The sequence below is a fragment of the Stenella coeruleoalba genome (genome assembly GCF_951394435.1).
Source record: "Stenella coeruleoalba genome assembly, chromosome: 14".
In the NCBI taxonomy this organism is placed as follows: domain Eukaryota; kingdom Metazoa; phylum Chordata; class Mammalia; order Artiodactyla; family Delphinidae; genus Stenella; species Stenella coeruleoalba.
This window is the reverse complement of record NC_137160.1, coordinates 60,707,918-60,720,483: the sequence shown is the minus strand read 5'-3', so window position 1 is coordinate 60,720,483 and position 12,566 is coordinate 60,707,918. Positions and strand designations below refer to the sequence as shown.

The window sequence follows — 12,566 nt, the reverse complement described above, 5'->3', positions numbered from 1 at the left end:
TCCCAGTGAAATTGAAGAACTAAATTATTCACCGGGACACCTTGCTTTGAGGCTTTGTCACCGGCCCCATTGCCTCCTGTGTGTGTTTCTTGATGACAGTGTCTATATGCATGTCTGTAGCTGGCTTATCGAATACTAATAACTTGACTTGTTTATTTTTATATCAACGAGTTTTCTTCTAACCATCACTCATCATGCAGCAGAGGAGAGAACATGACCATCTTCACCATTTTTACAGATTACATGAACGATAGGCTATTTTCTTTATTCCTAACCTACAAGCAGGGTATATTTGATTCCACATTCAGTGATGAGCACGTTTTAACTTAGTCGATGTAATTATAGAGACAAACTCATACCAATGTCATATATTAAATGATCAGTTTTTGGTTTTTTTCTACTAATTACTCTTGCTTTGTCCTTCTTTGTAGAGAGCTATTGGGAAGTTTGCGTCAGCCATTTTAGCCTTGCCAAAGTCTGTCATTAAACTTCCCAAAACTATTCTTCAGTATTTAATCAGAGCTGCAAAGGTATTTGATGTTTTACTGATGTGTGGTGTGTGGCCCTCCGCTCTGTAGACCTTTAGACGAGCAGATCCCGTTGCTCCACATCTGTGTTTTCCCTGTTCTATACATCGTATGATGAAGGAATTAGAAGAATTTAAAATATTAGGCAAACTTTTCCAAAAACTGTTCTGAGAAGACAAATTTCTTATTATGCGTTTTTCGGTGGACATCAGAGCCGATTAAAAAAAATAGAAAGAGAAAATGCAGATACAGATCTAATTTCTCCCCTTCTCGTAGTTTCGCCTAAGTCACATCTCGTGTTAAAAGGTCACCTCTGGTTGCATGCATCAGGTATGATGTGTCAAAGTATGATCATTTTTCTCAGAAAGCTGGTAAAATTAGGAATCAGTAATAAAAGACTCATTTTGCTCCATCTCCTTTCTGGCTCCCTTTTAAGCCTCCATCTTCCTAAACTGGACTCTTCTGGCATCTTCCGCCCTGCGTTCAGCATCTCTCTTCACTGGGCTGAGCTGCCGTGGAGGTCTACGCAGCCGCCACACTCTATGTCGTCAGGGATGCTGCTGTTACAGTTATTTGTTAATTCACCCACTGCACAACAGAAAGTATCCGGCTACCTGTGCTGTGGTCACTAAGTTACTGGAAATCATAAACAATGAATCGCTATTCTTGTACTTTATAGAAAGCCATTTCTCCTGCCTTAATCTGGAGTAAGCACTTGAACTAATAAAATGTTCCTCCCGGGTTTAGATAGCGAGGGAGACCTTTGCTTCTCGCCTTTCACCTGGGGGTCTTATTTAAGTGCAGGTTATTTAGATTCAGCAGGTCCAGTGGGACCTGAAATTCTATGTTTTTCTCAAGCTCCCAGGTGAAGTGTAAATGCTGGTTTGCCTTGAGTAGCAGGGTCTCGACCTCTGGGCTCCTTCCCTTTTTAAAATGCCAGGATTCTGACTTTTAGTTTAATATTCCCTGTTGCCACTTCCCTGGGTTTCTTTTCCTCTCCCCTTTTACGACGGCACTATGAGTCTCTCCATTCATATTTAAGAATTTATATGGAAGACTGCAATGTGATTATCCCCCATCTTACTGTAAAAAAAAAAAATTTCGTTACTGGCAACAAAAAGAAAGGTCTGGATCACAACTGAATTAAAGAACATTTTAGAAAACAACTAATTTCAGTTAAAGATCTACACTTCCATAAAGTTCTCTCCTGTTTCAAACATTAAATGTATTTTGCATAAGAAGTTTTCAGTCAAAGGAATCCCATTTCCCTAACGTTTACAGTGCAATCACTTAGGGTAGAGTCTGAGGTGAAGTTGGGCCAGTGGCAGTAGCAGTTGGAGAAGCCGGACGTCATTTATGCACACTTTCATGTGTTTTTCTCCTTAGGATTAGTGTGCGTGTGTCTGTTCTCCAGAAACACCATGACAGTGGGTGATAGTTACCTCTGTGACTTCAGAACTGAGATGTTTCAGAACGAAACTTAGTGTCTCAACTCTGTAAGAATTGGGATGTTTCCTCTTCCTCCTTCATTATCAACTTTTTCCTGAAACAGTTGGCCTGATCCTCTGTCCGATGTTCCTGGAACTGTAAAATATTTGTATTTCCAAACATCGACATAGAGAGCATTTACCTACAGATGAGGACTTGTCATAATAGTCTCTCCGTCCCTCCTTTCCCCTTATTGGCATGATCCAAACTCTCATCTCAATGAGAAAGCACCAACAGGATCAATCATTTAAGGACCACACGTAGCACCAGGAATGCCTTTCCAATAAGGCAACATCTGAGTGGCCCGAGCCCTTTCTACGAGATTCCTTCAGTTCTGTCCTGAACCCACCCTGCTCTCTCCTTCCCACCCTCCCTCCCAGAGGCTTCATTTTTCTTCAGAGCAAAAGACTTGTGCACCTAATACATTCACAAATCCTGAATCACTTTCTTATTTTCTACTTTGGCATTCTTGCTTTATCTAAAACCAGTATCATAATAACACTTTTTTTAAGGAAATGTCACCATATGTATCTGTTAAGCCTGAAAATTTCTCGAGTTTAGCATTTCAGAGTTTTTTTTTAAATCAATATTTTGCCGAAGCAAGCTTGCCTATTAAAATCCTAAACCTCAGAGCTACTCTTAATAGAATTCCCAATTAACACGCTCAATAAACATCGACCGTGAATTCCTTTTTTTGGTGCTTCTCCTTCAAATTCCAGTTCTTCTCACTTTCCAAAATATGTTTTTGGCATAAAATAGGAGAATTTTTGGCCTCCTGTGTTTCTTATTCAGACACTGTACAGATCTTACATGTGTGTGAATTGCCCGTAAGATTCAGATTTCTACCTGTGAAGAAAAAGGAAATGTTCTGTCTTAGTAACCCATGACCTTTACATTTCCATGTATGGAAAAGTTGAATCCCTCTTTAGTTTTACAATGCCAGTGGTTTGCTTACACTCTGTTTTTCAAAGATTTCAGAAATCTGAAAATAATATAGCATAAAATGAAAGTGTCTGGGTTTTCAAGCGCCCCCAGGAAACACTCCTTTAACTTTATCTTCCTAATAGAAAACCCAGCTTCCCTGAGACCAGGTGTGTGTGGGTGCACGCAGAGCATGCTGCTCGGCTTCGAGGCTGTGGATGGCTGACTTTGCGTGTCAGGGGTTTCTTTCTGTTCCTTCTGCATGACTTGGGATACGGTTGCTGGGCGGGCTGTTCACAATTGCTCTGTTACGGTTATTGGTTGTACTGTATTAATGCAACTGTTTTTAGCTATTGAACGACAATGACAAAAGGCAACCAGAGGCACCCCAGTTTTCCTTCTGTACCATTCTGGAATAACCCCTTAACCTTCATATCACATTATTTTTCCTCTCCAAATACGAATCAATCTACAAAGCCCTTTCTCAAGTTGCTGGTAATAGCTGTTATTCACAAGAGAGAGTATTGGGAATTCCCTGGTGGTCCAGTGGTTAGGGCTCCGTGCTTCCACTGCAGGGGACACAGGTTCGATCCCTGGTTGGGGAACTAAGATCCTGCAAGCCGAGGGGCACGGCCAAAAAGAAAAAAAAAAAACAGAAAAAAAGAAGAGAGAGTATCAAACATGCAAAAGTATTTTCCCAAAGTAAATGAACAAAAGATGTTTGGGGTTTAACTCAAAGTTTATTTGTGCCGGGAGAAAACGAATGACACCTAGCCAGGCTTCCAGCTTGTTCCTAGCGTGTTTAATGCAATAGGATCAGGAACTAAGTATCACAGATGGTGGTGGGATGTGGGGATGTGGGAGAAATGGTGGTTTGTAGACCCAAAGTATTTCATGATTGTCTGATACCGAACAAAATATATGCCTACAACATAAGTTTTCACATTTTATTTCATGATAATGGAAATAGCACAGGTCAGCTCAGTGTATTGAGGGATATGTGAAAGAGAAGTTTACTTTGTGTTCAGAGAAAGAAAAGATTCTGAAGGTCAGGAAGCTTGGTATTGGTCCCTTTTCTTTTAATTCAGCTTATTAAAAATCCAGAAAATAATGGCGTTTTCTCCCTTCAGTTTGTTTATCAAGCCTGGATTACTGACCCTAAAACAGCACTCCGACAGAGGCGCAAAGAGAAAAAAAGATCTGCAAGAGAAGAACAGAAAAGAAGGAGAAAAGGATCTGGGGACGGTAAGTGATGAATGCGGCAGCACCCCTGCTTCTGTGACCTTGAACACAAATGAGGAACCGCAAAAGACAAGCTTGGGAGGAATGAAATTCTTGACTTCTAAAGAGTGCAAAGAGTTTTACCTACCCTTAATTACTCAGGTCTTGGAATAAAGTAAAACATGAATTTAAGTTAAGGTGCATTTTATAAAGTGAGAAGAGAGAGAGAAGCAAAATAAACCTAAAGAAAGTAGAAGGAAAATAATAATTTTTAGGTGGATATTAAGTTATAGAAAAGAAATATAAGATACAACCTGATTATTAAGTGAAAAGCTGTTCTTGGAAAAAACTAATGATAAAGATGAACCTATGGAAATTTGATCAAGAAAAAAAGGGAAAGCACAATTAAAGTGTAGTCAGGAGCCAAAATGGAACATAGCCACCAGTGCCATATTCAACATTATACTGATTCATTTGAAAACATATGATAGGCACACATCTCTAAGGGGGAAAAGAATTCCAAACGACAGTAAGCAAAGTTAAAGAGCCAGTGGGGCAATCAGGAAAAAGATTTTCATTATATATCAGACTAAAGACTAGTGTTCCAGATATATTAAGAACTTATAAAAATCAGTAAAAGAAAAATTCAACCCAATGAATGAACAGATGTGAAAAACAATTCGAGATCAGAAAATAGAAATGGCCAAAAGGAGCTCAATTTCAGTAGTAGTACAAGAAACACAAACTAAATGTTTTTGACATACTGTTTTTTTAACCTATTGGATTGGCAAGAACCTAAACATTTGATAGTATCGCTGTTTGGAGCTAGTGGGAGCCTACGTATTTGTGGTGTTCTAAAGCAGCATATCCACTTTGAAGAGCAGGTGTCAGCATCCATGAAAATTTTAAATGTGTGTCTCCTACCAGAGATCTGTCCCACCTCCAGGTGTACGGCTTAACTTGAATCAATATTTGCACATGAGCACAAGCACACGTGTCTAAGAATATTCATCAAACATTATTTATAACTAACAAAAATTTGGAAACATCCTGAATGCCCACATAAAGAAGAGGAATCAAGTAAATTATGTTACCAATGTATTATGGCAAACGACTTAGTAATTTAAAAAATGATATGGGCTACTTTGAACTGACTTGGAGAACAATTCCTGACATATTGTTAAATGAAAAGCATTTTGCTGCAAACTGGCATGCACATTATGAAACCATTTATGAAACAAAGGAAACCAGAGTGCCTCCAGACAATGTTTTGCATTTTTAATGGGTACATATAGTCGTGTATAAATGCCAGAGGAAAATCAGGAAGAATACTTAGCAAGTTAATTACAGTGGTGACCTCTGGCAGAGGGTGGGGAGAGACTGAGATTAAGGGGTAGGATTCAAGGGACCTTTAGCCTTGTTATATTTTAGTTCTTTACAAAGAAAATGTATATATAGATTCTTTGTGAAATTTAAAATGTATTCAAAAAAGAAAAGAAAAGGAAAACATAATTTCTAATGGAACCCTAATTGCAAAGCCGTTCTCCTTTTTGACCGCTCTGGTCGCTGCTACCTCCCGGTAGCTTTTATTTTAGTTTAGTTTATTGGTTTAAAAAAGGCAAAATTAAGACACAGGCAATGTAGCAAGTCAAGCAATAAAGAAGTGGATGCGGGCTTCCCTGGTGGCTCAGCGGTTGGGAGTCCGCCTGCCAATGCAGGGGACACGGGTTTGAGCCCTGGTCTAGGAGAATCCCACATGCCGCGGAGCGACTGGGCCTGTGCGCCACAGCTACTGAGCCTGCGCTCTAGAGCCCGCGAGCCACAACTACTGAGCCCACGTGCTGCAACTACTGAACCCACGTGCCTGGAGCCCGTGCTCCACAGCAGGAGAGGCCACCGCAATGAGAAGCCCACACGGCGCGACGGAGAGTGGCCCCTGCTTGCCGCAACTATAGAGAAGCCCGCGCGCAGCAACGAAGACCCAACACAGCCAAAAATAAATAAATAAATTAATTAATTAAAAAAAAAAAAAAAGAAGTGGATGCACAGTCTGGCCTTGAAAGCTACCCTGAGGCACCAAAGCCTTGCATTGGTTGTGCTCTCTTCCGCCCCTTTCCTGTGAGGTACAGGCAGTGTTTCCTTTGTTTCAAAAATGAGTCCATGCCGTCCAAATTCTCCTGTACGTTCATCAGCAATGTATCATGAACACTTCTCCAATTAAGTATTTATAAAACTATGTCATCCTTTTTTTATAGCTGCAAAATATTCTATAATATGGATATGCATAATTTATCCAACTCTTCCATCACTAATGGACATAAGGTTTGCTTCCAGATTTTGCCACAATTAAGAATGCTGTCATAGATATCCTTGCACAGAAGTTCACATGTAGTCGTGTGTGTGTGTATTTAAATGCATGGCAAAAAGTCAGGAAGAACACACACTTTCCACAAAATAGATGATCGAAAGTGGAATTTCTGGGTTAAAGTGGGTGCTTTTTTACTTTAATAAATATCTTCCCAAAAGGTTTTAGAAATTTACACTCCTATGTATAAGGTGCAGGAGTGTCTATTCCCCTGTAGCCTTATCCCATAGGCTATTATTACTCTATTTATTGTGTGTCTTTCTCAAGGATGACAAACGGCTTTTATTTTCATTTGAATTTTCCTAACTAATGAGATTGAACATTTCCTATTTCATATTTTCTTGGTATTTTTTACTTTCAAATCTGAGATTTAAAATTTTTATCATGTTCCATACTGTCATTCTATTGGGTTGTTTGTCTTTATTAATTTAGGAAATATTTATATGTTAGGGATATTATCCTTTTTTAAGTGTTACAAGTATCTTTTTTCCAATCCAATGCTTATCTTTTGATTTAGTTTATGGTATATGTTTTCTAAGCAATGTTTAATTTTTTTGTGATGTCAAATAGGTCCGAATTTCTTTTTGCAATTTCTATGTTTTCATCTTGTTTAAGGAAGTCTTCCCCCCGCAATTTTATGCAAATGTTTTCTTATATTTCCTCTTAATTTTATTTACCTTTTAAATTTTTTATTATTCTGTGAAGTAGAGGTCTATTATGCTAAACCTGTTCGGTAATGTCTTCCTTTTTCCATTGAAGTTAAATGCTCCTTTTCTCAATATTAAGCTCCCATTTGTGGTACGGCTCTTAGGTACGTTTCTGGACTCTGTATTCCGATCCACTATCCTACTGTCTAGATCTGAGCCACTGTCCTATATTTTTGAGTCCAGTAGCTAGAGTTAGTTTTAATATTTAGTGTTGCAAACTTCCCTGACGATGCTCCTTTTTTCAAAATTGTATTTGCTATTCTCAGACATTTGTTCTTCCAAAATTATTGGGCCAGTTCTAAAAAATCTTTAGTCATCTTGTTAATATCTCATTAGTCTGTATCATGACGATTATTTCATGCATAGATGCACCATCGTTTACCTACAAATCTAGGACAGCAATAATTCAAAGCTATTGGGACAGAAATAAATGTTTATTTCTTTAATAAATATTTATTCAGCACCTTCTTGATACAAGGGATCATCCCTTCTTCGTCGGCAAATGAAACAAGTAGCATCTGTCCTTCCAGAGTGCCAGCTGCCTTTGTGCTTTCTGTGCAATAACTCACTCGCCCCTCACTCCCTGCCCTACACTTGGGGATGTGAGGTCCCAAAGAGTGAAGGAACCTGCCCTGGTTACAGCCAGCCAGTGAGTGGTGGCTCTGGAGTTCATAGCAGGTGTCCTGGCTCCAGACCCCTCCACCTTAACCAGTAGGGAACACAAATATAGGGGAAAAAATCCCTGCTGACATAGAAACTGCAAGGTTTCATTTAAAAAATAAGCATACATAGAATAGTGTGGGACCAGGACAAAAGGTGACTTATGACCCAGTGTGCAAAGGAATACAGTTCTTCGTGCAAAAGATAGTCTTTGAGCAGAGCCTGGCAGAAGAAAGCAAGTTCGTGTATGAAAACTAAAGAGCAGGTCAGCTTAGCTACTAAAGACGGGATGTGAAACAGAGCAGCAGAAAAGAGCACAGTAGAAAATAAATTTGGGAAGATTAACTGGAGTCAGGTTGTGAATCGTGTTTAATAGAGTTACCAGATAAAATACATGGACCCCGGTTCTAGCTGAATTTTTTAGAAAAACAACAAATAATCTTTAAGCTTCAGTATAATTTGGACATATTGCATGGGATTTACTTACACTAAAAAATGATGTGTGGGGGCTTCCCTGGTGGCGCAGTGGTTGAGAGTCCGCCTGCCGATGCAGGGGGACACGGGTCCGGGAGGATCCCACATGCCGCGGAGCAGCTAGGCCCGTGAGCCATGGCCGCTAAGCCTGCGCGTCCGGAGCCTGTGCTCCGCAACGGGAGAGGCCACAACAGTGAGAGGCCCACGTACCGCAAAAAAAAAAAGGAAAAAAACGATGTGTTATTTATCTTAAATTCAAATTTAACCGGGTGTCCTATATTCTCATTTGCTATATCTGACAACCTCAGCCTTAAAAGAAGAGGCTAAGAAATGAAATGAAACTCTGTGACGTCATTTTAAGGGTGACCCACTAAAATTTATAACATTACCCCAAGGTGTTCAAAATTACAATTTCACAGTGTGTAACAGGAGCCAGCACACTTTTTCTGTAAAGGGCCGGATGGTAAATATTGTAAGCTTTGCAGGCTGTAAACTCCTGCTGCAACTCAACCCTGCCATCTTGGGATGAGAGCAGCCTTGGACGGTATGTCCACAAATGGGTGTAGCTGTGTTCCAGTAAAATTTGAATTTCATGCAATTTTCATATGTACAAAATATTATTGTTCTTCAGACTTTTTTCAACGATTAAAAATAGTTGAACTCACAGGCCATTTAACAACAGGAAGCAGGAAAGATTTGGCCAGAGGACTGTAGTTTACCCACCCCCAGTTCCATGATTCTCATTCTGGAGTGGAGTGAAGAGAATCTGAAAGCTCAGAATTCTTATGACTTTTCCCCAGGAGCTCTTCAAATCGGCAGAATGTCCTAGATTTCATTATAAAATTCCTTTGAATCCAGAAGAGTAGTGTTGGCATTAATTTACCCTAAAAGGATGTAACCCGTGTTTCTCGAACAATCTTGTCAGGTCCTGTGGAGTGGGAAGACCGGGAGGATGAACCGATCAAGAAGAAGTCTGATGGACCAGGTAACAAAAGAAAGGCTCCCATCGGCGGAGGGTGAGATTGGAATTTGTTTCTTGCCCAGATAGTACATAATGGAAGGCTGCCTGAAAACAATGAATTAAATCCTGTTGCTGGACTGTGACTTAATAATCAGTGTCCCTTGAAATCTCATCTCTAGTGAAATTGCAAAGGGACTCCAGAAAGTAGACCTGACCTTTACACTGTGGAATGAAATGTTGGATTAGAGTCGGCCTGTAAATTCCTTTATCCAAGCACCTATGAAACGGAGTTTGGAGAGCAACTTGTACATGTCCCAGGGAAGCCATCAGAGTAGAGGCACAAAAAATATTGGCAATTAATTTAAAGTACATGGAAAAGGAGTGAAGTGAGAAGTAAGTAACTGTGGAACTGAGCGGGCCTCCAGGCTTGGGCCAACCTTCTCGTCTTAGGGAAGAAAACCAAACCCCACTGCGTTTCCTCAGGACTCCACACAGTGGGGGACAGAACCGGTGTGTTCTAACTCCTAGCCCGGTCACGGTGCCGTTTGGGCTTCACGGAGTCCACGATCGGGAGGAAGATTTCTCCATCAGTAAAAGAAGAGGAGAAACAGAAGCCTCCAAATGCAATGAACCCAGATGCCTCTTGGCTCCACAGACGCTGCTTCGTCTCTCATGGGGCCGGCATTCCTGTAAGCATCACTTAGCAGCAGGCAAGGTTTTCAGGCTCTTTTGCTCTGGACACAAATACATCCAAGGATGCCATCTGCTGACACAAAATGAGGCTTCCTGAATGCTCTCCAAGCCCTCGGAGACACAATCCTTGAACCTGGCCTCCACGTCCAGGTAACCGGCTCATGTGTCTGTGGGACCACATACCCCTTTATTGCTGCAAAGCTTTATCACGCTTTGCACGGCGCAGCTCCTTTGCCAGGGACTTTTCCATGAGCTTTACATGCATCGACTTGTTCAAAACCCTCTTCCCCATTTAACCAAGAAGAAACTGAGGCAGAGAAAAATTAGCCAACTTCTCCAAATCTACACAACCACTTGGGTAGAGTTGGGATTTGGATCCAAGGACTCAGAATCCAGAGTCTGTGCTCTTAACAACTATGCCCTCCGGCCTCTATGGTTAAAAAATAAACAAGAATAAGAATCCTAATTTCCCATGTGAGTCTATGATCACCCCAGTGGGTAAAGTGCACGTTATGTTACACAGGGCTCCAACATAGTCAGGAACACCATAAGCAAAACCGCAAAATAATTAGGCTTATCTTCACAGCTTCTAACAAAATAATTGTGAATATATGACAAAAAATAGGTCATCAAAATATTAAGATGCTGCTAAAGTTTGTCAAGTTTAGTCCTTCAGCCCCCAGGGGTCAAACTTGCCTTTGATGTCTACACGAAGAGGCTGTGGACAGTCAGGATCTGCCAGGTGGGGCTCTCTCGGCTGGTTCCTCTGGGCCTGCTTGACCCGGAGGCTCAAGGCCCCTTCTCACTACATGGTTCCCCCAGCTCCTTTCCCAGAGTCCCAGCTGGCAGCTCCAAGGTTCCTGTGACCTCAGTAGGTAGCACCGTCTACCGCTTCCTTGTGTCTCCCTGACCCACCTGGACCATGTGCGGAGCCCACACTCTAGCTAAGCTTCCCTTGGATGGATTTCCTTTGAAAAGAGCAAAATTTCACCTGAGAGAAGTTCTGCCTTTCTCCTAGGCCACCCAAATGCACAAATAATTTTTTTCCATGACAAAGTCAAACTCTGGTTCATGTTTCAGTCTCTAAAGTAGAGAGAGGACAGTGACCAGGGATGGGCCATACACCTGGGCTAGAGGTTGCAAGACTCTACCACTTCTGGGCTAAATCCCACCTGCCACCTGTTCTTCTGTGGCTTGTTAGGTAAGAATGACTTTTACCATGTTTCATGGCTGGAAAAAAAATCAAAAGAAGAAAGAGTATTTAATGACATATGAAAACTATGGGATTCAAGTGTCAGTGTCCGTCATTAAAGTTTGGTAACCCAGGCTTGCCCATTGATAAACGATCCATCCACTGTCTACAGCTGCTTTCACACCACCACAGCCGAGATGACCAGAGACGGCAAGGCTGCAAAGCTGGAAATGTGTACTGTACGGCCCCATCCAGAAAATGACCCCCCCCGCACAGAAAAGCTTATGTCAGTGAATTTTGTCTTTTTCTACCTGCTGTATTAGTGACCTTAAACTGCAACCATTCCAAACTATCATCATTAATCATAAATTCATTACGATCTTACGATGACACTTGAATCTGATTTCCTTTTTCTGGTGAGAGGAAGAGTGAAGGATACAGGTTGTTTTTCTTATTGAGAGTGTTGGTGGTGGTGCTTTGATTTTTTCTAAACAATAAGGCAATTCTTAATTCATTGTCCTATTCACTAAGTATTCCCTTTATTGCAGTCAGTGTTTGAGATAGCTAATAAAACTAATTTTTTAAAAAGCCAAAGTAAAAATATGTACACATGGATGGCGATTTGGTGATGTGTCTTGAAGCGTTCCTTGTATACCAGTTGAAAAAGCACTGATTTACGGGAAGCAATGCGTAAGACAGACAGTTAATATGGGATCTTCCCTCTTTATTTTGATTCTGACCTAAAATAAGTTATGTCACAGCCGTGACCCAGAGCTCACATTGAATTCCGGGGGTGCCGGAGAGGCATGACATCAGGGACACGGTGGGACCCCAAGTGGAGCTTGTCACACGCGGCCTCCCAGGCGGGTCCCCAGTCACAGCTGAGATGAGAAAGGCAGCCCAGGGTCATCGGGAATCTCGGGGCTCCTGTGTTTTGGAGAGGACTGACCCCCACCCACAACCCCCGGGGAAAATTTTGTAGTTAGCACAGCTTGATGTCATTAAATACATATGGACAAGATAAGTCAGTGGTTTAGATAGACTCTTAGTGTGTGGACTGAATTCCCTACAAAATACCTTTGAGGTGGTTTAACTGCAATCCAGCTGCAGTGAGAAGCATCAGAGTCTTCTGAACCAACAGAATTGTTTCCCACGACAATTGTTACTTAAGAAAAGAAAAAACATACAGGAAAAGTGTTAAAGGACCCAGTTACCTGGATAGATACAGACTGTTTCTGTCCCTGCATCAGTAACAAATATCTTTGAGCACAATCTCTACTTTTAATCAAACCTGTTAACTGCATACAGACCTATTCTGACTGATGCTTTGACCCAAGGTTAAAAACTCTATCCGCGG

At 41.1% G+C, this 12,566-nt stretch overlaps 1 protein-coding gene across 1 annotated transcript in view; it reads left to right on the top strand.

The window, feature by feature from the left end:
• The window catches only part of PIEZO2 (piezo type mechanosensitive ion channel component 2), a 71,577-nt gene that overhangs the window by 22,312 nt on the left and 36,699 nt on the right, over positions 1-12,566 (top strand). The window contains exons 14-16 of the mRNA XM_079943037.1: positions 432-530; positions 4,067-4,181; positions 9,289-9,348. Coding sequence (XP_079799163.1) covers positions 432-530; positions 4,067-4,181; positions 9,289-9,348 — 274 coding nt within the window. The remainder of the gene's footprint in view (positions 1-431; positions 531-4,066; positions 4,182-9,288; positions 9,349-12,566) is intronic.